Raw genomic sequence first — 22,185 nt, 5'->3', positions numbered from 1 at the left:
TGAGGCTATCATTCTGCATATACTCTGTCAGGCTACACATTCTCTTTGTGCCACTTCATCTCAACTGTTGACATCAATCAACTTTGCATCCCTTTGCATAACTGACAAATCTGTTCTCTGTTGCATCTTCATTCTAGGACACCTCATCATTTGTTGTATCAACTCAACTGTTGACATCAATGACAACCTAATGCCAACAAAAAGTATATGAAGCATCTCTAAACTGGTATTTCTTGGCAACTCATAAATAGATGTACCATACTAGTTTATATCCCAATCAATTTAGACATATAATTTGACAAGAAATGAACTATAATAGAAACTATCTGAAAACACCTTCCTCTACAACCAAGGGACGATATTTGATCATATATAAAGTATACAAGAGCATATGTTGATAGGAACTAAACAAAATCTTATCCATTAAACAAATTATGATCCCCTACTATACAAATGAACCATAAATCACAATCGGGTTATAAAGCAATCATTCATTACCCCGCCCCCTACAAATTCTTTACCATTCCTTTGATTAAACTATGATTTTGGAAGGAGAAGAATACCTTGTCAACTTTATTTCCGACAACCATCTTGATGCAATCACGATATGTAGAATAAAGATCTAATTCTTTTAGCCACACATCTGATAGATTTGTAAATGTATCTCGTTGTGTTACATCATAAACTGCAACAAGCATGCATAGTCTCAAATTGAGGATGTTATATTAGAGAAATATTAACAACAAAGTTGAACGTGTTGAGAAATCAACTTCAAGACTTCAACAGAAGGTAAAATAAATGAGCAACAAACAATTGAAAACTGATTGTTTTCCAGAAGAGTAATTTTATTGAAGACTTGTGACCTATTCGTTAATTATATTTCAAAATGCAAACATCTACGCTAAGAAACAAGAGGTAAATAAAGTAGTAAATATTTAAGTTAGTTAAGTCATATTTCAAGCCTGTTTCTTATTCTTCCATGTATTCATGTAAAAATAAATAAGATTAACATTTAACAGTGAATTTTTTTTTTGACAAAGCTAATATGTTTTAGACTTAAGTTTTCCATAAGAAAATTTTATCATGGATAATGATACTAATCCAATAGCACACCAATGGCATATGCATTAATTACAATATCTGATACGGATACAGAATTTAATATGGATACAGAAAACTTTCATGACCTGATACAAATACATGTATGGCAATTATAAACACAGATCTATTGTACATCAAGAGGAATAGAACATAATGTAAAATTCCTCTATATTATTGTATTTACATATTGTTTGATAGAGAATATAATGTTTTTATGTTATTGGCATTATATGCATGCATACATACATACATACATGGATGCATGCATACAGCATACAAGCATGCATGGATACATACATGCATGCATACATATACAAGAAAAAGTACAACAGATTCCTGGCTAATCCCAGCAACAAAAATGCAAGTAAACAAATCTATATAATTTTAGCAGAGCAGCAGCACTAGATAAAGCACAAGAAAGGAAGAAGAGATGAAGAAGAAGAATACAACATTGAACACAAAATATACCCTGAGAAAACACTTCTAGGGAAAACCCAAACTCAAAAGCACACCCAACATATATACATACATACATGCATACATACATATACATATACATATAAATATACAAGAAAAAGTACAACAAATTCCTAGCTAATCCCAGCAGTAAAAATGCAAGTAAACAAATCTATAACAATTTCAGCAGAGCAACAGCACTAAATAGAGCACAAGAAAGGAAGAAAAGATGAAGAAGAATAATACAACATTGAACACAAAATATACCCTAAGGAAACCCTTCTATGAAACTCCAAAACACATCCAACATATTATTCAGCAAAAAGTGTTACAATAAAAAAAGTATTTGTGAGTCATAGGAGATCAATACTCTAGTTTGAGAGAAAAACCAGCAACCTAAACACACTCTAGAGACTTGACAAAAACCACTTACAATATTATTTCAAAACCTCAATATATATGCAAAGGAGAGCCAAGAAACCATCAAGGTTTTAACCAAAGTACAGCTCTACACCAAACCAATACTTAGACCAAAAGGTCCAAGTCCAATCCATGCACCTCTATCCAAGGGTAACTCCTTTATGATTAGAATAAAGCTCTATTGACCAATTAAGCCCCTAGACCAATAGAGTTCCAAGTAACTGCCAAACACTCCAAGAAAATACAATAATTACACTTACAGATGACCATATTTAGCTGGTTGCCGATGTTAGTCATAGTTTAACTCCATGCACCTTTCTCCAAGGGTAACTCCTTTACGATTAGAATGTAACAGCTCTATTGACCAATTAACCCCCTAGACCAAGAGAGTTCCAAGTAAACTACCAAATACTCCAAGACAAGGCAATAATTACACCTACAGATGACCATTATGAGCTGGTTAATGATGTTAGTCACAGTCTAACTATTAGATCCCCATTCAATGAGAACAATGATGCATAGTAGAAAGCAACAACAACGAAATATTATGGTTTCCAAGTGGAGCACCCTTTTCCATGTGTGCACACTATTTTCAATGTTCTAAATGTGAAATATTTCATCTAGACCTAGGTCTCACAAGGTTTATAACATCTAGTCCCCTAGTCTTAACAATTTCCCACTTGTATATATCAAGAATCACAATGGATTCTCAACATAGTGAATTAAATACTAGGGGATAATCTTCATTACTATCCTCCACTATTTGAACTTCTCTATGCTCATGGGCTTTGTCAATGCATCTGCAACATGCACAAGAGTATCGACCTTATTGGCCATAAATCTCATGTCCTCCACCATGTCACAAAGTGATACTACAAATCAATGTGTTTTGTCCATGCATGAAAGGTAGGGTTCTTTGTCAAGACGATGGCACTCTAGCTATCATATTGAATCAAGACTATATCTTAACTCAAAAATTGAACACAATCTTTGAAGCCAAACTATTTCCTTACAAGCTTATGTATCTGTTAATGCATGATAGCCTTGGTAAGATAAATGATTGAATGAGAGATAAATGAAGTCTCTCATTCAATCATCTATCCTATCGATAAACTATGATGAAAAACTTCAAGCTATTGTTCCTTCATTTGATGATCAGTCTTCATTTGTATATCATACTTGTAAAGTTCGATCAATCCTTAACTATCGATAATCATCGATTGTTAAATCTCATAGCACAGAATACTGATTGGTATCAGTTTACATTATAACGTATGCACTCCGATTAATATCGGTTATCATATTCACTGTGAACACCGATTATTATCGGGCTTAACCAATGCACTCCGATTAATATCAGTTGATTTATTAAACGGTAAACATTGATGGTTATCATGCTTAACTAATACATATCGATTAATATCGGTTGTCTTGCATATGATAGACACGCTGATTAAGTATCGAGTGGTTTGTTAAGTATACACCGATTGGTAAATGCTACAATAAGTCAAAGGGTGTGATCAAGCAATGTCTTGATCGATCATGTCTAAAAGACATGACCAGTCAAGGCATTACTTGATCCTCCCTGCTTACATATATATATCTCAATCAACATTTGTGAGAAGGACATTGAAATCGATAAATGCTCCTCTCACCTGCAATATACAAGAATATAATCAGATTTATCGTATTAAAGATATAATACATAGTTAAAAGAAAAGATAACCTTGAATATAACTTGCACCTTGAATGGAGAATTGAATAACATTTACATGGTATCAGAGCTATAGTTAAATCAAACCTGAGGCTGTTCAATTTTGTGGAAAATTCAAAACAAGCATATATTCAATATCACATTTCTTCTAATGGCTGGCACTATCAGATTTGAAGATAGACCCGGAGGAGGTGATGACTTCTCTGGATGGAAGTTCAGAATTCAGATGATTCTAAAATAAAATAAAGTCGAATCATTTGTAAAAACTGAAACTGCAGAACTTGAGACTAAACCTGACAAAATAACTTGGAGAGAGGGAAATGAAAAGGCCATCAAAATCATAGTTGATGGGGTGAGAAATAATATTATGCCCATCATAAGGAAACATGAAACGGCCTACAACATGTTCAAAGCACTTGAAGATGCATTTGAGATATCCAATGCTAGTAGAACCTTAGTTCAAAGCACTTGAAGATGCATTTGAGATATCCAATGCTAGTAGAACCTTAGCTTTAAAAAGAGAAATAAATCACATAGCCATGATCAAAGGAGAATCAGTCAATGCCTACTTCATGCGAATATCAGCCCTAAGAGATGAACTAGCAACTCTTGGATATGAGATCCAAAGCAAAGAATTAACACTCATTGCTCTAGGGTTGCCTAGTATATGGGAAACATTCGTCCAAGGCATCAGTGCAAGGGATGAATTTCCAAAATTCGCTAGGCTAAAGGCAGACTGTCTCCAAGAGGAATCAAGGTTAAATAAGAAAGGGATCAAGCAAAAGAATATGGATGAAGATCTTCAAGTTCTAAATACAAACTCAAACAAGAAAAGCAAGCAGAAACAATTTAGGAAGAGAAAAGGTCGTCATGGCAAGAACACCTTCAAGAAGGACCTTCCACAGATTCAATGTTACAAATGTGACAAATTTGGACACTATGTTGCCAAATGTCCAGAAAGAGCCAAACAACAAGCCACATTTGCCAAAACAGGAAAATCTAAAAGGGAAGATGACTCCGAGAAGTATGTACGCTATTCAGCACTTACAAACCAAGCATCAAACAAAGTTAACTCTTGGGTGATTGACAATGGCTCATCCAGACACATTACAAGATTCAGAGAAGTACTAGACTCCATGATAGAGGAAAATGATGAGGAAGTGACTATCGGAGATGACTCCACACATCCAATCAGAGGAGTTGGAACCTGCACCATCAAACTAAAGTTAGGTGTATCATTACAACTTAAAGGAGTACTATATGTCCCAGGCATCAAGAGAAACCTAGTCTCCATATCAGCACTAGAGGATAATGGATACAGAGTGACCTTCATGGACAACAGAGTGTTGGCTTGGCCAAAGAATTCATCCATCAAGAAAGCTAAAACCATTGGTCAAAGACAAGGCTACTTGTATGAGCTGTGCACAGAGCCCAACTTAGCCCTAATCCATGAAACTACAGATGCTAATGAAGTTTGGCATAAAAGACTAGGTCACCTGAATTTTAGAGCTTTATCATCAATGGGAGACCTTGTCACAGGCCTACCTAAGTTAAAGCAATATCATTCAGGGGCATGCAAAGGATGTGCCCTAGGTAAAAATACTAAGGGTGCTTTTTCAAAATAGTACTAGGAAAACAAGTAAAATTTTAGAGTTAGTTGATTCTGATGTATGTGGACCTATGTCCGTACCTTCTTTAGGGGGACTTTTGTATTATGTAATATTTGTTGATAACTACTCTAGGAAAACTTGGATCTACTTTTTGAAGTGTAAAGAATCAGAAGAGATCCTCAAAAGGTTTAAAGAATTCATTTCACTAACAGAGAACTACTCAGGAAATAAAAATAAAACCCTAAGAACTGATAATTGGGGGTGTTGACGTGTTTTTTATGACTGCGTCTAACACAGAATAAAGTCACCAACGGTCACCTTATTCTCTCTTGATCAAGATTAATCCGTATGCTAGGATTGCTTAAAGTTCAAACAGCTAATTCCAAGGTTCCTTCAGTGCGTGGACGTGACTCAGTTGTTTGATGGGTTTGCTGATAACCCAAGGGGGCCTTACGTATGTTGAAGAAACTTATGCAAGCTCAAGGATTTTTGTACGGATGATTTGCAATTAAAGCTCTAGTTTTGGATCTCTTGGATTTTGAATTATGCGGAAAGTAAATAGGAATAGGGCAAAGAAAACTAGACTAAAAGTAATCTAATCCTATAAACAAGGAGACGGGATAACTTGTGCAAAATCCAACCACGCTTCGCTTTGCCAGCAACGCACAACTACACGAAGGCGGTGCAATCTTCAGAGGGTGTGTTAAGATTTTCAAATCATCAAGAGAAACCATCAAATTGAACAATCTCTTCTGATAATCAAAGTTAAACATACACATATAACGGAGGCTCGGGCTAACTTTGCACGGTATGCAACAATCAGCTGCACACCAAAAGTATGAGCACGAATTTTGCAACAAGCGATCCTATCAAATCCAATTCGTCTAACAAAGTGAAAACAAATCTAATCTATGAGGAGAATGAGACCATGCGAGCTCTGAAACAACCCAAGAACACACCAACAATTGAACAATGTATTAAGTGTTTGTTTCAAAAAACTCTTAGCAACAATCTCTGAGGATAGTCTCTCCCTCGTTACAAATGAAGGGGTCACCCCCTTATATAGGCCTCAAGCCATGATTACATGCAAAACCCTAATTAGGGTTTGCCCTAAAGATTCCCCACTCAAGATGCAACAAGGTGGGAATTGGCAATTAAGAACCCATTATGCCTATGTACAATCAATTTAAAGAGCCTAAAATAGCGCCCACTAGCACATTAAACGTGCCCCATGATGTTGATTATGCTCTGAAATATAACCGACACCATCATAAATGCCCATCATTCTCCTAGTGACAGCAACATGCACGGAGAATCTGTCATAATGCCATAAATGTGACGGTTGCATGCAAAGAGATGCTTCATTAATTCAGCGTCTGTTGACTCGGCTGCCACTTGGTGGAAAAAACCCTGGAGAGAGAAAACTTCAAGAGAGAGAATCTCCGACTCTGGAAGTATTTTCATGAAGTTTTTGAACTTGCCTTGCTCTGGAAAAGATTTTCAATGATTTTTCAACATCGCCTCTTTTTTAGGAATTTTGCACAAATTAGGGTTTGAAGTCCAAGAGGAAGAGAATTCTCCTACGAATCCAAATCTGTAAAACTTTTGAAATTTGGATGTGATTTGATGCCCAAGAATGGATTTTTCAAATTTTTCCTTGGGGGGGAAATTTTTTGTTTAGTTCATCCATGATTCCTTCCTTGCCTTAGAAATTGTATCTTCAATTCATCCTTGGGTGTGATTTCTTGTTGTGGAGGAATTCTCCTTTGGAAAGAAATTTGTTCCTTACCCTGAGGAAGGAAATTCTTCATACCTTAGCCAATTTTCATGATTTCCAAGAAGGTCTTGAAGGAAGAAATTTCAAACACTTAGTCAATTTTTCACCTTTCCTGGAATTTCTTCTTCTTGGGTGCAATTCTTCCCCAATGAAGGAATTCATCTCTTTGTGCAATGTTCATTCTAGCGCCCTCCACAAGGTCGGGGCGGAAATTCCTCCTGAGGAAGGAATTCATTGTTTTGTGAATTGTCCATGTCTTCTTTTCAACATCCCTATTTTTTAGGGATCCTCCTAAAATTTAGGAGCCAGGTTCATTGGATGGAGAATTCTGCTACGATTCCAAATCTATAACAATTTCCTCATTCCGGTGAGATTCGGTGTCTAAAAATAGCAAATTCAAAAAATTTGCCTGAGGGGAATTTTACTTTCTATTCCTCCTTGACTCCTTGGATTCTATGCCTTAGGCAAAATTTCAACTTCTAGCTTGGGTGGAATTTTCTCTATGTGGAGGATTCATGAAATTTATCCATCTATCCTTGCCTGACCCATTTTGGCGCCCAACTGCATCCTTCGGCGAAATTTTCACTATGCCATGGATTCATGGAATTTTCCATCTGTCCTTGCCTGACCCATTTTGGCGCCGAACTGCATCCTTGGGCAGAATTTTCACTATGCCATGGATTCATGGAATTTTCCATCTGTCCTTGCCTTCCTCATTTTGGCGCCCAACTGCATACTTGGGCGCAATTTTGCTTATGCCATGGATTCATGGAATTTTCCATCTATCCTTGCCTTCCTCATTTTGGCGCCCAACTGCATACTTGGGCGCAATTTTGCTTATGCCATGGATTCATGGAATTTTCCATCTGTCCTTGCCTTCCTCATTTTGGCGCCCAACTACATACTTGAGCGCAATTTTCACTATGCCATGAATTCATGGAATTTTCCATTTGTCCTTGCCTTCCTCATTTTGGTGCCCAACTGCATACTTGGGCGCAATTTTCCTCTGGTCAAGGATTCATGGATTTTGTCATTTGTCCTTGCCTTCCTCAGTTTGGCGCCCAATCACTTCCTGGGGCGGAATTCTCACTATGTGAAGGATTCATGGAATTTTTTCACAAAATTCCAGGCTCTTCGTCAGGATATATATATGAAATATAACATTTTTTCTTATACTTTAAGTTATATTTCATATATATTGTCAGGATGTTTGAGAGTGGTTTCGGGTCCATAGGAATCATAATGCAAATTCTAGATTTTGGAAGATCTTTCAATTTTTCAGACTTAGTCAAATTTCAGGCCATTTTCAGATCAGGATGACATTGGTGGATTGATGTGAATTTCTGGACTTGGATGATTTTGAATGCTTTCCTCTTTTGGAATAGGAGTTCCAAACTTAACCATTTTTTGATCCAACTTGTCTGCCTTCTGACTCTTCCGGATTTAGAAATGGTCTTCAGGAACGTTCAGTCTTCATTGCCTTGTCTGACTGTCCCTGCCAATAATGACTTTCCAAAAATAGAGACCTTCAAGGTGTCAACGTTAGATTCCTAGATAGGGTGCAAGAATGACTTACTATAAATAGAAGCTTACTAAAAATAGTAAGTTTGAACTTTGGCAAAATGACGACATTCCGGGACTTAGAAAAATCCCTAAAAAATAGGGACTTTCTAAAAATAGAAAGTTGCTCCGTTTGGGCTCAATTTTTACTGGGAGGTCCCTTGAAGGGTCTTGGTTTTAGTCGTATGCTCAGTTTTCCTGAAACCTTAACAGAAACCCCTAAAATCTAGGACAAAAGGCAGAAACCCTACAAAGGACAAAACGGGCACTAAACTTCATAGAATTCGCTCGACAGAGAAGCAGATTAACTCTAACTGGCCCCCGAATATCCGCAAAGCGGAGAGATTGAAGAGATTGTTACCAACACAAAAAAAAACCAAGACCAAACGACCAAAAGGGCCTGAAAGCTAGGGGCTCCCTATCTGGGATGGGGTGATGTGTGATTAGGTCACAACAGGGGGGAATACACATCAGAATTATTTAAAGATTTTTGTAAAAATTCAGGGATTAAGAGAGAGTTAACAATACCTTATAATCCTCAACAAAATGGGGTAGCTGAGAGGGAAAATAGGACAATTGTAGAAGATGCCAAAGCCATGATTCTTGATTAGAATCTAAATGTCAATCTTTGGGCAGAAGCAACTACAATTGTTGTATATCTTCAAAACAGATGTCCTCACTCCCATCTTGAAGATAAAACCCCTGAGGAAGTCTTTACTAAATCAAAACCAGATATCAGCCACCTTAGGATATTTGGGTGCCCTGTCTATATTCATGTACCCAAGGAGAAAAGATTAAAATTAGAGCCTTCTAGAAAAAGGGTAATACTTGTAGGATATAGTGAAACCTCCAAGGCCTACAAAATCTATATACTTGGTCAAAAGAATATTGAACTAAGTAGGGATGTAATCTTTGAAGGAGACTTAGCCTTCAAAAGAGCCCAAAGCTCACTAGAACCTGAAGTCTATATCCCTACCCCTAGCATAGATGAAGACCCTACTCCTAAGCTTCAGAGGGAGAGTCTTGAGGAAAATGAAAGTGAAACTCAAAACCCACAGAGAAAATTTCAAGAAAAGACCAGTATGGGCCACCAAAACTGTAGAAGAAGCTTAGAAGTATGTTGCCCCTTCAGGAACTTTCAAAGAAAGCAAAAGGGCTAACAAACTTACCAACTACGTCGCTCTCCTGAATAACCTCTCAAGAGCAGAACCTACTAATGTATCAGATGCACTTAAACATCAAGTATGGAAGAATGCCATGTCTAAAGAATACCAATCCATTATGAAAAATGATGTTTGGGAAATTGTTCCTAGGCCGACTGGGAAATCTGTTGTCACCTCCAAATGGCTCTTCAAAATCAAACACGCTGCAGATGGCAACATTGAGAAACATAAGGCTAGAATTGTAGCCAGAGGGTTTTCTCAAAAGGAAGGAATTGATTATGAGGAAAGATTTGCACTTGTAGCCAGATACACTTCAGTAAGAGCAGTCTTAGCCATTGCAGCATCAAAGGGATGGAAAGTTCATCAGATGGATGTTAAGATAGCATTCCTTAATGGTGAGATCTCAGAAGAAGTATACCTAGAGCAACCTGAAGGGTTTGAGATTCATGATGCAGAGTCACATGTGTGTAGACTCAAGAAAGCTCTCTATGGGCTTAAACAGGCTCCCAGGGCCTGGTATGAAAGAATTGATACCTACCTCTCCAAAATTAGGCTTCTCCAAGAATGATGCAGATCCTAATCTCTACTATAAGCAAACCAAAGGTGATATGCTAAAATTAATTTTATATGTTGATGATTTGTTAATCACAGGAAAAGATCACCTCATAGATCAGTGTAAGAAAGACCTTGCTAAAGAATTTGATATGAAGAACTTGGGACTCCTTCATTACTTCCTAGGTTTGGAAGTAGGGCAGAATGCTGATGGCATTATACTAAACCAAGGTAAATATACCTTGGACATTTTGAAGAGATTTGGAATGCTTAACTGCAGACCCATGACCTCTCCAATGGAAACAAACCTTCATAAACTTAAGGAAGCAGCAGCAGAATCACAACCATCAGATCCTACTCTATATAGGCAAATGATTGGGTCTCTGATGTATATTGTAAATACAAGACCAGATATATGTTATGTAGTCAATGCCTTAAGTCAGTTTATGTGTGAGCCTAAGGAGATCCACCTGATTGCAGTAAAACACATTATGAGATACTTACAAGGTACTCTAAACCTTGATCTCAAATATGAGAAAGTTGATCTAGACCTACACAGATTTACAGACTCAAATTGGGATGGAAGTGTGACTGACAGGAAAAGCACTTCAGGGTGTTGCTTTAGTTTAGGCTCAGCCATGATATCCTGGATCAATAAAAAGCAGTCTTCTGTGGCCCAGAGTTCCACCGAAGCCGAATACATTGCAGCTTCCATGGCTGCCCGAGAGGCAGTATGGCTTAGGAAGTTGCTTGTGGGATTGTTTGGAGAGCCTATGAAACTTACTATCATACATTGTGATAATCAGAGCTGCATAAAACTTTCAATAAATCCAGTGTTCCATGACAGATCCAAGCATATTGAGATTCCATACCACTATGTGCGAGATATGGTAGACATGAATGTGATCCAATTAGAATATGTTTGTACAGGAGATCAGACTGCAGATATTCTGACCAAACCTCTTTCCAGAGTGAAGGTTGATCACTTTAGAAAAGGTTTAGGTATGATAGAAAGGTAATTTGCTTTGTAATCTGTATTTACATATCAATAAGATGTTTAATGTGTAAACTTCTTTGTCATGATAGGACATTTTGGATTTTATCCCTTGGGTTTATATCTAAGAGGTGACGATCTCTCAAGATGATGAACACTTGTATGTAGACATTATAAGGTGACGATCTTATGAAGTTCAAACCAGTTATCATGTTGGATCTCTGGTATGTCATGGATGTGCCATGACTGTGTTGTGGTAAAACATTTGTATAAGATGTTAGTGCACATACCACAACTTGGATAAGATGAGAATTTAGTCATCCTCTTATGTTTATCCTTAAGTATTGCATGTTTAGGCAATACTGATATTACATGACTAGGTGATATCCTGTCATCACAAGATTGGTGTGATGAACATTTGTATCACGTGTTTAGGTGATATTTCATGTCATGTGATTAGGTGATATGATTTTCTGAAGAGTCAGATTGTGTAAAGAATACTAACCATCATTTGAATTGTGATGCTTGATATGTTGTTTTTCATTTATCTACTTAGCTAAGAGGGAGTGTTAATGCATGATAGACTCGGTAAGATAAATGATTGAATGAGAGATAAATGAAGTCTCTCATTCAATCATCTATCCTATCGATAAACTATGATGAAAAACTTCAAGCTATTGTTCCTTCATTTGATGATCATTCTTCATTTGTATATCATACTTGCAAAGTTCGATCAATGCTTAACTATCGATAATCATCGATTGTTAAATCTCATAGCACAGAATACCGATTGGTATCAATTTACATTATAACGTATGCACTCCAATTAATATCGGTTATCATATTAACTGTGAACACCGATTATTATCGGGCTTAACCAATGCACTCCGATTAATATCGGTTGATATATTAAATGGTGAACATTGATGGTTATCGGGCTTAACTAATATATACCGATTAATATCAGTTGTTTTGCATATGATAGACACGCCGATTAAGTATCGGGCGGTTTGTTAAGTATACACCGATTGGTAAATGCTACGATAAGTCAAAGGATGCAATCAAGTAATTTCTTGATCGATCATGTCTAATAGACATGACCGGTCAAGGCATTGCTTGATCCTCCCCGCTTACATATATATATCTCAATCGGCATTTGTGAGAAGGACATTGAAATCGATAAATGTTCCTCTCACCTGCAATATACAAGAATATAATCAGATTTATCATATTAAAGATATAATACATAGTTAAAAGAAAAGATAACCTTAAATATAGCTTGCACCTTGAATGGAGAATTGAATAACATTTACAGTAGCTACCGTATACTTTGCAACCATGGTCTATCCCTTGCTCATCCAATTGATTGCACCATCAAACAATATGAAAATTCATACCCCTTGGTAAACCTCCTACTATCCACATGTCCTACCCAATTAAAGTCTATAAATTCCTCTATGCACACTACAACACCCCAACATGATTGTTCTAGGCCCACTACAAAAATTTCATAAATCCACCATAAGTCTCCTACATGACTATCACAAATCCACTACATGACCTATATATGACCACTACAAGTCCACTAAAAAACCTAAACAAGATTATTATAGGTCCACAACATGATCCCTATAAGACTATCATAGGTCCTATTGATGTGGTTTTTTGGGCACCTTGAACACTGATTAAAATACCACTGTATTCTATCCACACTTGAACAAAGAAACCTCATACGCTAAAGAATATGATCAAACAAGGAAACTCCAAGGTTTACAATGCGACTTAATGCTTGGGATAGACTCAGTGAAATTGATGTGATTTTGCTGGAATCACAAGGGGACTTAGATTTAATGATCTTCACTGGAACATGAAAATTAACTTAACCTAGGAAAATAAAAGATAAAAGAGATAAAGGGTTTAGAGATCCTATACTAATCCCAAGAACAAAAATGGCAATGGATGATACTTAGACAAATTCCCTTCAAAACAAGCTTTGCTTTGCCAAGATGACAACAACTACACAAAATTGATGCAATCTTCTAAGGAAATGGAAGATTTTCACAGGGCGGATACATCACCCAAATAACCAATGCTGGCACAACTTGAACAAGTATCCACAATAAAATGTAGCACAATGATTAGGATCAAGCTAACTTTACACTATAGCTTACAATCCACAAACCACAAAAAATATGAACTAAGGAATTCATCACAATATCTTAATAAGCATCCACCATGATCAATGAACTCTAATTAATCTTGAGAAGTAGCAAGGAACCATGCAAATGTAGAAACACAACATATACATCCACCATGACTTAAATGAAAGTATTGAATTAATTTCAAGTATCCTCCTCCTACTCTACTCTACTTCTAACTACTTACTATTAATTAACTACTAGCTATTAACCTTTACAAAGAAAAAGGCATGCCTTTCATAGAGATCTCTCTTACAATTGAAGGGCCAAGATTGATTTGGAATCAATTGCCAAGGTTTAACAATGAAACCATAAGCAGAGTTTGTTACAGCAAACTCCATCTGACCAATGAAATAATTACAAGATTTTGGACACATGTCCTTTGCATTCTAACCAACAGGAATTGAGGTTATGTACATAAAGTAATATTTGATGAAGCGCCATGTGTCACTTGCTCCACCTTGAGATGAGTCAGGTTCAATGTATCTAGACGTGCTGACTAGGAAGAACTTTATTTGAGTTGATGATGACTAGATGCCACCTCAACTTGCTTGCATCTTGTCGATCATCATAACGAAATGTTTGTGATGGAGAAATCTCTCTTGATACTCAACATTATCCAATTTCTTCAATGTGATATTGATGGCGCATGTTTCCAAATTGCATCATCCTTGGTGATCAAACTGACTTTCTAACTTTGCTTAACTCTTCTGAAACTATCTATTTTCATTTCATTCTCTGACTTGGGAATCTTCCTTGTGATGCATCAACCTTGAACATCCTACCTTCTGGTAGTCCTTGGTCATGAAATGTGAACATACTTTTGATCATAGTTCCCAGACTCGGACTCGGCTCAGACTCGGCAAGGCTGACTCGACTCGTGACACGGCTATGACTAGGCTATGACTCGGCAATGACTCGGCAAAATAAAAAAACCCTTGAAATTAAGAGATTTTTAACGATTTAAAACTTGTTTCATGCACCCATTATTGAATAAAGCCCAATTATAATGTGTGCTAGCTTGTTATGCCATGAAAGGCATGCTGGTAGAGTATCTACTTGTTTGGGGCTTTTGTTTAGTATTTTCTTTGGCCAAATTGAAATTTTGGGAACACCAACATGAGACATCATGAACATCTTCACTTGGGAACTGTAAGGAGTGTTTGTGTATGGTAGCATTAAATAGTGTGCTTGTTGAACTTAGGTTTTAGTTTTACCTTGGGACTATAGTTGAACTTGGTCTTTCTTGGACCTCTTAGTTTTTAGACTATATATATGTTGGATGGAAGGGGGAATTGTGAGGCCAGAAGGGTTTGAAAATATGCTCCTCAGAGACATGTCCCTTGCCAAAAATAACCTTGTGCCCCATGGGGGGATTTTTCGGGATGTGGGGACAGGTAGGAAATGTCCCCAACTCACCCCCTTTTTTCAAAATTTTAAGAAACATCCCTGTTGTGAGGTACTCACACATCGCCCCATTGCAAATGAAGACCCCCACTTTTTTCTTTCTAGGGTTAGCTCTTATAGTTTTGTTGTTGGTCATTTTAGTGTCTTAGCCTTTGCATTGAAGGGATTGAGTTTCTCAAAGGTCATCAAATCAGGTGGATCTCCTCAAGGTGGAGTGAAGGAGGTTAGGTTAGTTGAGTGATTAGGGGTTATTTAGATCATTCCTATGGTTTTTGTGTACTATCTGGTCACGCTTCAAGTTGCTAAATCAAACCTTGGTTGAATGCATAGTGTCCTCCTAGGTCTCGTCCCTTACATCAAGGTCAGAGTGAACTCGCCTTAAAAGTCTGGAATGTCATCCTGATCCTGAAATGGCCTAAAATTTGACTAAGTCTGGAAATTTGAAGGATCCTCCAAAAACTAGATTTTGCATTATAACTCATGGAGGTCCGAAACCACTCTCAAACATCCTAACAATATATATGAAGTATAACTTAAAGTATAAGAAAGAGAAAAGACATAAGGAAATGTCACTTATACTTAAATGTTATATTCCATATATGAATCCTGACGGAGAGACTAACTTGTCAAACAAGTCAAAACATTGACCTGTCTTGGCCGAGTCTTGGAGCTTGGACTTGGCGAGTTTTGCCATAACTCGCCTGACTCGCGAGTTAGGCGAGTTATGATCAAAACTCGCTGAGTCCGAGTCCCGAGTCAGCAAAACTCGTCGAGCTTGGCTCGACTCGCCAACTCGGCGAACTCGCCTGACTCGCGGTGAGTTTGGGAACTCTGCTTTTGATGCTTGATCCCGACCTTCCCTGTCTTTGACTTGAATGCCTTCATTTGTTGCCTTTTGATATTGCTTGATCCACCTCCTTGTGTTGCATCTCTATCTTGAATAAGTTTTTATGTAGACCTTACGATGCCTATGCTTTGACCTTGATCTTCATTACACCTACGCCTTGTTGTAGGGTATCTCCATGTGGTACTAGCACTTAATCTTGGATTTCTGAAGGAAATTCAAGATTGTCTCATGTTTGTCTTTGTTGATTCCTCACATACCCTTGTTTGAACTTATCACCCCTTGCATTGTAATATTGAAAGTGGGAGGTGTAAGTGTGATCTCTCTCTTCTATAACCTCCTTCATGCTTGAGATAGTTCTTATCTTGACCTTTCTTGTTGCTATGTGAAACCTTGATGTTCACCTTGCATGCCTCCTTGAACATTGAATTTAGTCACACCTTTTTATTAGGGTGGAATTGCAAGGTTTTTATGCAACTGCTCTCTCTCTTGGTGGAAATTGCATGATAATAGTGAATTTGTGCTCTCCCTTTGAACTTGCTGATGAAATCCTGATGATAATTGCATATAAACCCACTTTAGTCTCCTTTGAATGCTGCCTTCATTTTGTGGAGTGCCATGTGTTTATCATCATTGCATCCACCTCCTCCAAGTTACTGATCTTGATTTTGTGATGATGGATGTTGATTCATCCTTGCCTTGCTGAACTGTTCCGTGTCCTGATGACTCCAACCTCTTGCCTTATGAAGACCTCGTATTGATCTTATCTATCATGTGGATTAGCTCCTCATGATATTGACTCACCTCCAGCCTTGAACCTGAAAACAAACATAATTCCGATCAAGATACCAAAAAAGAAGCAATGTTTTTCAAATAAGCTTAAACTGACTTAAGACTCTACCCATCTAATGATTATGCTGATGCAAAAACAAAGACCTAATGGTCTCATGTGCAAGTCTTCTCTTCTAATTGCCAGACGTGAATTGTAATTGAATATGCCTTTTGGATGGATGGATTTCAATCCTTCTTATATATGCCCTTTTACCCTTAAAGTCATCTCACACCCATGAGGCCAACTTACACAAATTTATGTTTGAGATTAATTTGATTCAATGCCTCACTAAGTCGGCTAGAAGTTGATTATTGATTTTGAGAAACTCAATAATTACAGAACATCCCTTGTAGAAACTCACACTATTGATGTCACCATTTAAGAAATTAGTTTTAACTTACAAGGTCGGCTAGCACAGGGAAACAATTAAATTGGAGCCCTATAAATTAGTGTTCAGCGCTTATCACCACCTCAAATTCAATCATCAGTTGCTCTCCTCTACCTGCTAAGGCTGCTAACTAGGTCTGATTCCCAGGATTATAGGTCTAATCTTCACCTCTAAGTCTGATTTTTTTATGCCTAGGTCTGTGTTTAGCATCACAGGTCTCATTTACATCTTTTTGAGTTTAATTTATGTTGTTTGCAGGTTTGAGCGCATATGAAGGTGTCTGATGCATAAAGTTATTGCAGCGCATGTTTTTATGCACAAAACCTGGACTTAAAATATTTCCCGTTCTCCCTTCTTGAGTGCATTTCAAGGGTTCATCTGCACAAAAGCTTGATGTGGCAGGATTTCTATCTTTTGTTGCACAAAATTGATCTTACTTTGAAGCTTTTATCACCTAAGAATTTAAGAAGTGCTTTCCCTCTAGAGCGCATATGGGGGTTAAGCTTGCATTAATAGTAATCATGAGTGCAGCTAGTAAGGTAGGGCAGATTTAGAAGAGTACCTTATAAAACATTAGAGCATATGGGAGGCAACCTTACCTTAGAGAGCATGTAACACCTTACTTTTGTCGAGACATGGACCAGCTAGGAATCGAACCTAGGACCTTCCATACGCTGTTGGAGTGCTCTACCACTGAGCTACTGGCCCCTCTTGGACCAGTCCATCGTCAGTCCGGGTGTGACTTAACACCAACACTCCCCCTTAAGCCACACCTCTCGTTTGCTTGGGGCTCCTAGCCTGGACCTGGCTCTGATACCATGTTGAGACATGGACCAGCTAGGAATCGAACCTAGGACCTTCCATACGCTGTTGGAGTGCTCTACCACTGAGCTACTGGCCCCTCTTGGACCAGTCCATCATCAGTCCAGGTGTGACTTAACACCAACAACTTTGCACAATTTGATGGAGCTGATTTTACTGTTACATTCACCATATGGTCTTGAAGTGCACTTTGAAGGTCTTTATGCACAAAATATGGTGAAAGATCCCCACCTCCTCGGGGTTACATTTGACCAGCTTGTATTCCTCCCACTCTCTCCTTTCGAGTGCATCATGATGATGATCTTGCATGCTTGAACCAAAGCCAAGTCAAAGATGTATCCCCCTCTTGAAGAGACTATCATCAACCAGATTAAAATAGGCAAGTGGGGCACCCTTCACATGGTCAAGATGCCTCATTGAATTTCTCCCCCTCTGGTAAATATAGCCAAGGTGGAGCAATCCACTTCCAAGGGTCGAATTGGACAAGTCAAAGATATTATTTGAATGTAACTACTCACTTGTGATGTATCCTAGATGATCTTACACATTATAGATATAGTCATATCAATATGCATCCCCCACATTGAAAGAACTGTCATAACCTATAATTGACCTGTACACAAGTGACAAGAGAGGATCCCAAAGATTCCCACCAAGGGGAATGCCCAAATACAAGAGAAATAACAAAAAATGCTAAAAAACGAAATTATTGAGATTTCTGCACTATAGGAACCTAAGGTCCCGTTGTAACGTTTTCACACTCCCCACCATTGCAAATGGGGACCCCAACTTTTTTCCACTTTCTAGGTTAGTTGTCTTTGCTTAGTCATCTAGTGGTGTCTTTGGCTATTAACCTTTTACTTGTAGGAGGTGCGAGGCCCCAACTTTTTAGGAAGTAATCAAGTCATATCTCCCTCTTTGGGTGGAATTGAGGTCAGTTTAGCTTTCAATGCATTAGAAATAAACAATTTAGGATGATCATTTCATTTGATCATTAGCATCATGTGCCTTCAAAATTAGAAATAGAGATGTTGAGTCAAAGCATGGAGAGTTGTCAAAGAGAATGGAATGCTTGAGAAGAGGGTAGTTAGGGCATAGGCAATCATGATGAGGTTTTGTTAATGATGAAGGACCCTTAGAATTGATGAAGTGCCACTATCAATAAAATTGAACAAGTGAGGTCACTGTCAGTGAACCCCTAAATCTCCGATCAGCAACTACAAGCACTTCCAGTTGATGGTCAAAAGTCTGACCAACTCACATGCATTTCTTGTGACCCATCAAAAGACCGATCAAGGTGAGAGAGTCCTTATACTTGGCAAAATGAACATTTATTGAGGTGAGTGCTTAAAGTTTTGAGAGATAATGATGCTCAAGGTGGGTGAAATCTTCTAGCAGTGAGTGGAAAGGTCTTGAGCAGCAATTGAGCCAGTAAAGTTAGCATTTTGGAGTCACTTCTTGTGACCCTTCAAATCCATGACCTGCCACAAACCATTGTCAGTGACCCCACAAAACCCCAAGATACTTTAGAGTCACTGTCAGTGCACGCTCAAATCTCCAACCTGCCTAAAGCTGACTTCCACTTACACCAAAAAACCACGACCACTGTCAGTGAGGCATCAAAATCCCCATCATCATCATAAGCATTTCCAGTGGGCCCTCAAATCCCCGCCCAAGGACAGCAAGAGATAAGGTCTACAGTGATGAGATGAAGGCAAATTCAACATGTCAAACAAAATGGAAGAAATGATCAAATCAATGATATTTGAAAGCATTTATATGACAGAGGTTGGAATCTTTCACTTCCATCCAAGGGCTAAAACCACAAAAAAAGCACTGTCAGTGCCAAACCAAAAGCCCAATCACTTCCTGTGCCCATCTAAAGGCCCAATCACTGTTAATGATGCCTCAAAATTCCGAACTTCTTGAAGACCACTGCCAATGCTACATGAAAACTCCAATTAGCTTATAGTCACTTCCAGTGACACATGAAAAGTCCACCCATTTAGAAGTCACTTCCAATCTACGACTTAGAAAGCTAATGAGTAATAGCAGGTCTCAGACCTAAAACCCATGGAAATCAGACATGTCTCAAACATGAAACCATTAAAATCAGATATGGATCAGAACTAAGAACATCATTTCCCTAGTAAAGGCAGTCAGCTCTTGATCTAAGTAATGGTTTGACGGCAAGATTTAGGACAGTAAGAAGTACTTTATCTGAACTGTTCTTGATTTGTGTCTGTGCTCTTTTCAGGTTGAAGCTGGCAAAGCATATGAAAAAGGAAAGGTGAAGGCTCATCAGCTCACTTACAACATCAAGATCACACTCAGCAATATGGAGGAAGGAAGAAACATTCTGATTTCACCAGCATCTTGTCTCATTTCAAGTAAAGGTGAAGTCTGTTAAGATATAGCCCTCGTGAATCTAACTGATGGTAAATCGGTTATTTTATATATATCATGCCCATGTGATTCTCGATTGCATTATATTAACGGAGCATGCAGTTCGGAAATTAAACATAAACAAACTAATTGTTATGAATGGTTGCCTCCGTAGGGGCATGTCCATACGTGGCAACTGCCACGTATGGACATGTTCCTACGTGGGCAACCTTTCCTCTTGTATTTAAAAACCGGATTCAATGACAGAGACGATCAATAACTTACGGCAATCAGTCTTCCAGAATCGCTGTCATTATTCTTCGATCCATATTTCACAACATGGTATCAGAGCCAGCATATTAAGAGAATAAATTAGACAGCCATATTACTAATAAGCATTTATCAGAAGTAAATAACAAATTGACGTAGAGGCTATATACGCAGAGGATATATCCGACTAAGAAAATATTCAAAATGTCAAGTAATATGAGTGGAAGACAGACTCGAAGGAGCCTCCAACTTCGTTTCCTGGAAGATACGAATCATTGCCATTCTTGAAGAACTAGAATTAGAGTCTTACATAAAAGAAAATCTAGACATGCCAAATGATGAACCAAAGAAATCTACCTGGAAAAGGCATAATAATAAAGCAAAGAAAATAATTATTGACTCAGTCAAAGATCATATTCTTCCATCTACAGCCAGACTGCCTAAAGCATATGAAGTATTTAAAACCATTAAAAATACATATGAAGTTAACAATGCGAGCAGAATGTTAACCTTGAAACAACAACTTTTAAACATAAAGATGAATAAAGATGATACAATATCTACATACTTTTCAAGGATATCTGAAGTAAAAGACCAATTACAAACTATTGGAAATGAGGTAGATGATCAACAAATCTCTCTCATAGCCCTAAGAGGATTACCAATTTCATGGGAATCCTACATTCAATGTATTAGCAGAACACCCCCCTTACCCAAATTTGAACAACTTAAGAATGAGTGCATTCAAGAGGAATCTCGACTAATCTCAAGAGGATTAGGGCCAAATAAAGAAGGAGAAATCCAAGCACTTAATACAAATACCTTCAACAAAAAGAAAAAGTTCTCCAAACGGAAGAGAGGAAATAAAAACCATCAGAAAAGAGATATGTCTAAAATTCAATGTTACAAATGCAACAAATATGGGCACACTCACAGGAATTGTCTGGAAAGGAAGAAAACACAAGCTACTCTAGCCGAAGTCAAAGGAGAAAACTCACTTTTCTTCTTAGCCCTATCAAGCGAAACGAATACAAATAAAAACACTTGGATCATAGACAGTGGAGCATCAAGGCATATAACTGGATTCAGAAATCAGTTTGAAACACTTGACGGGCACTCAAGTGAAGAGGTTACTATTGGAGATAACTCCACATATCCTGTGAAAGGAATTGAGACCTGTACTATCAAACTAAGAAATGGAGTATCTCTACAATTAAAGGATGTTCTGTTTGTACCTAGAATAAAAAGAAATCTAGTCTCAATCTCAGGCCTAGCTGATCAAGGATATCGGGTTACCTTCAATGAAGATAAAGTTCTACTCTGGCCTAAAAATACAAATATCAAAAATGCCATAACAGTAGGTTCAAGATATGGTAGCCTATACAAACTATGCAGTGATCAAAAGGAAGCACTAAATCTTGAAGTTTCAAATAATAATAAATTATGGCACAAAAGATTAGGACACCTAAGATATAGTGCTCTATCCAACATAAAGAAGATTACTTCAGGACTGCCCCAACTAAAATCTGAACACAGGCATTTGCAAAGGATGTGCCTTGGGAAAGAATGTGAAAGTTTCTTTTCCCTCAAGCGAGCACAAATCAAAAGTTATTTTAGAACTAATTCACTCGGACCTATGCAGTCCCATGTCAACACCATCCCTAACTGAATCCTTATACTACATGATCTTTG

At 37.8% G+C, this 22,185-nt stretch overlaps 1 protein-coding gene across 2 annotated transcripts in view; it reads right to left on the bottom strand.

Annotated features, from left to right (window-relative positions):
* The window catches only part of LOC131036187 (ras-related protein RABC1), a 153,665-nt gene that overhangs the window by 65,596 nt on the left and 65,884 nt on the right, over positions 1-22,185 (bottom strand). For both annotated transcript variants that reach the window (XM_057968011.2, XM_057968010.2), the window contains one exon: positions 564-685. In XM_057968011.2, the coding sequence (XP_057823994.2) occupies positions 564-685 (122 nt within the window). The remainder of the gene's footprint in view (positions 1-563; positions 686-22,185) is intronic.

Source organism: Cryptomeria japonica, chromosome 4, assembly GCF_030272615.1.
Source record: "Cryptomeria japonica chromosome 4, Sugi_1.0, whole genome shotgun sequence".
Classification (NCBI taxonomy): domain Eukaryota; kingdom Viridiplantae; phylum Streptophyta; class Pinopsida; order Cupressales; family Cupressaceae; genus Cryptomeria; species Cryptomeria japonica.
The sequence above is the reverse complement of the archived record's forward strand: the minus strand, read 5'-3'. Positions and strand labels throughout refer to the sequence as shown.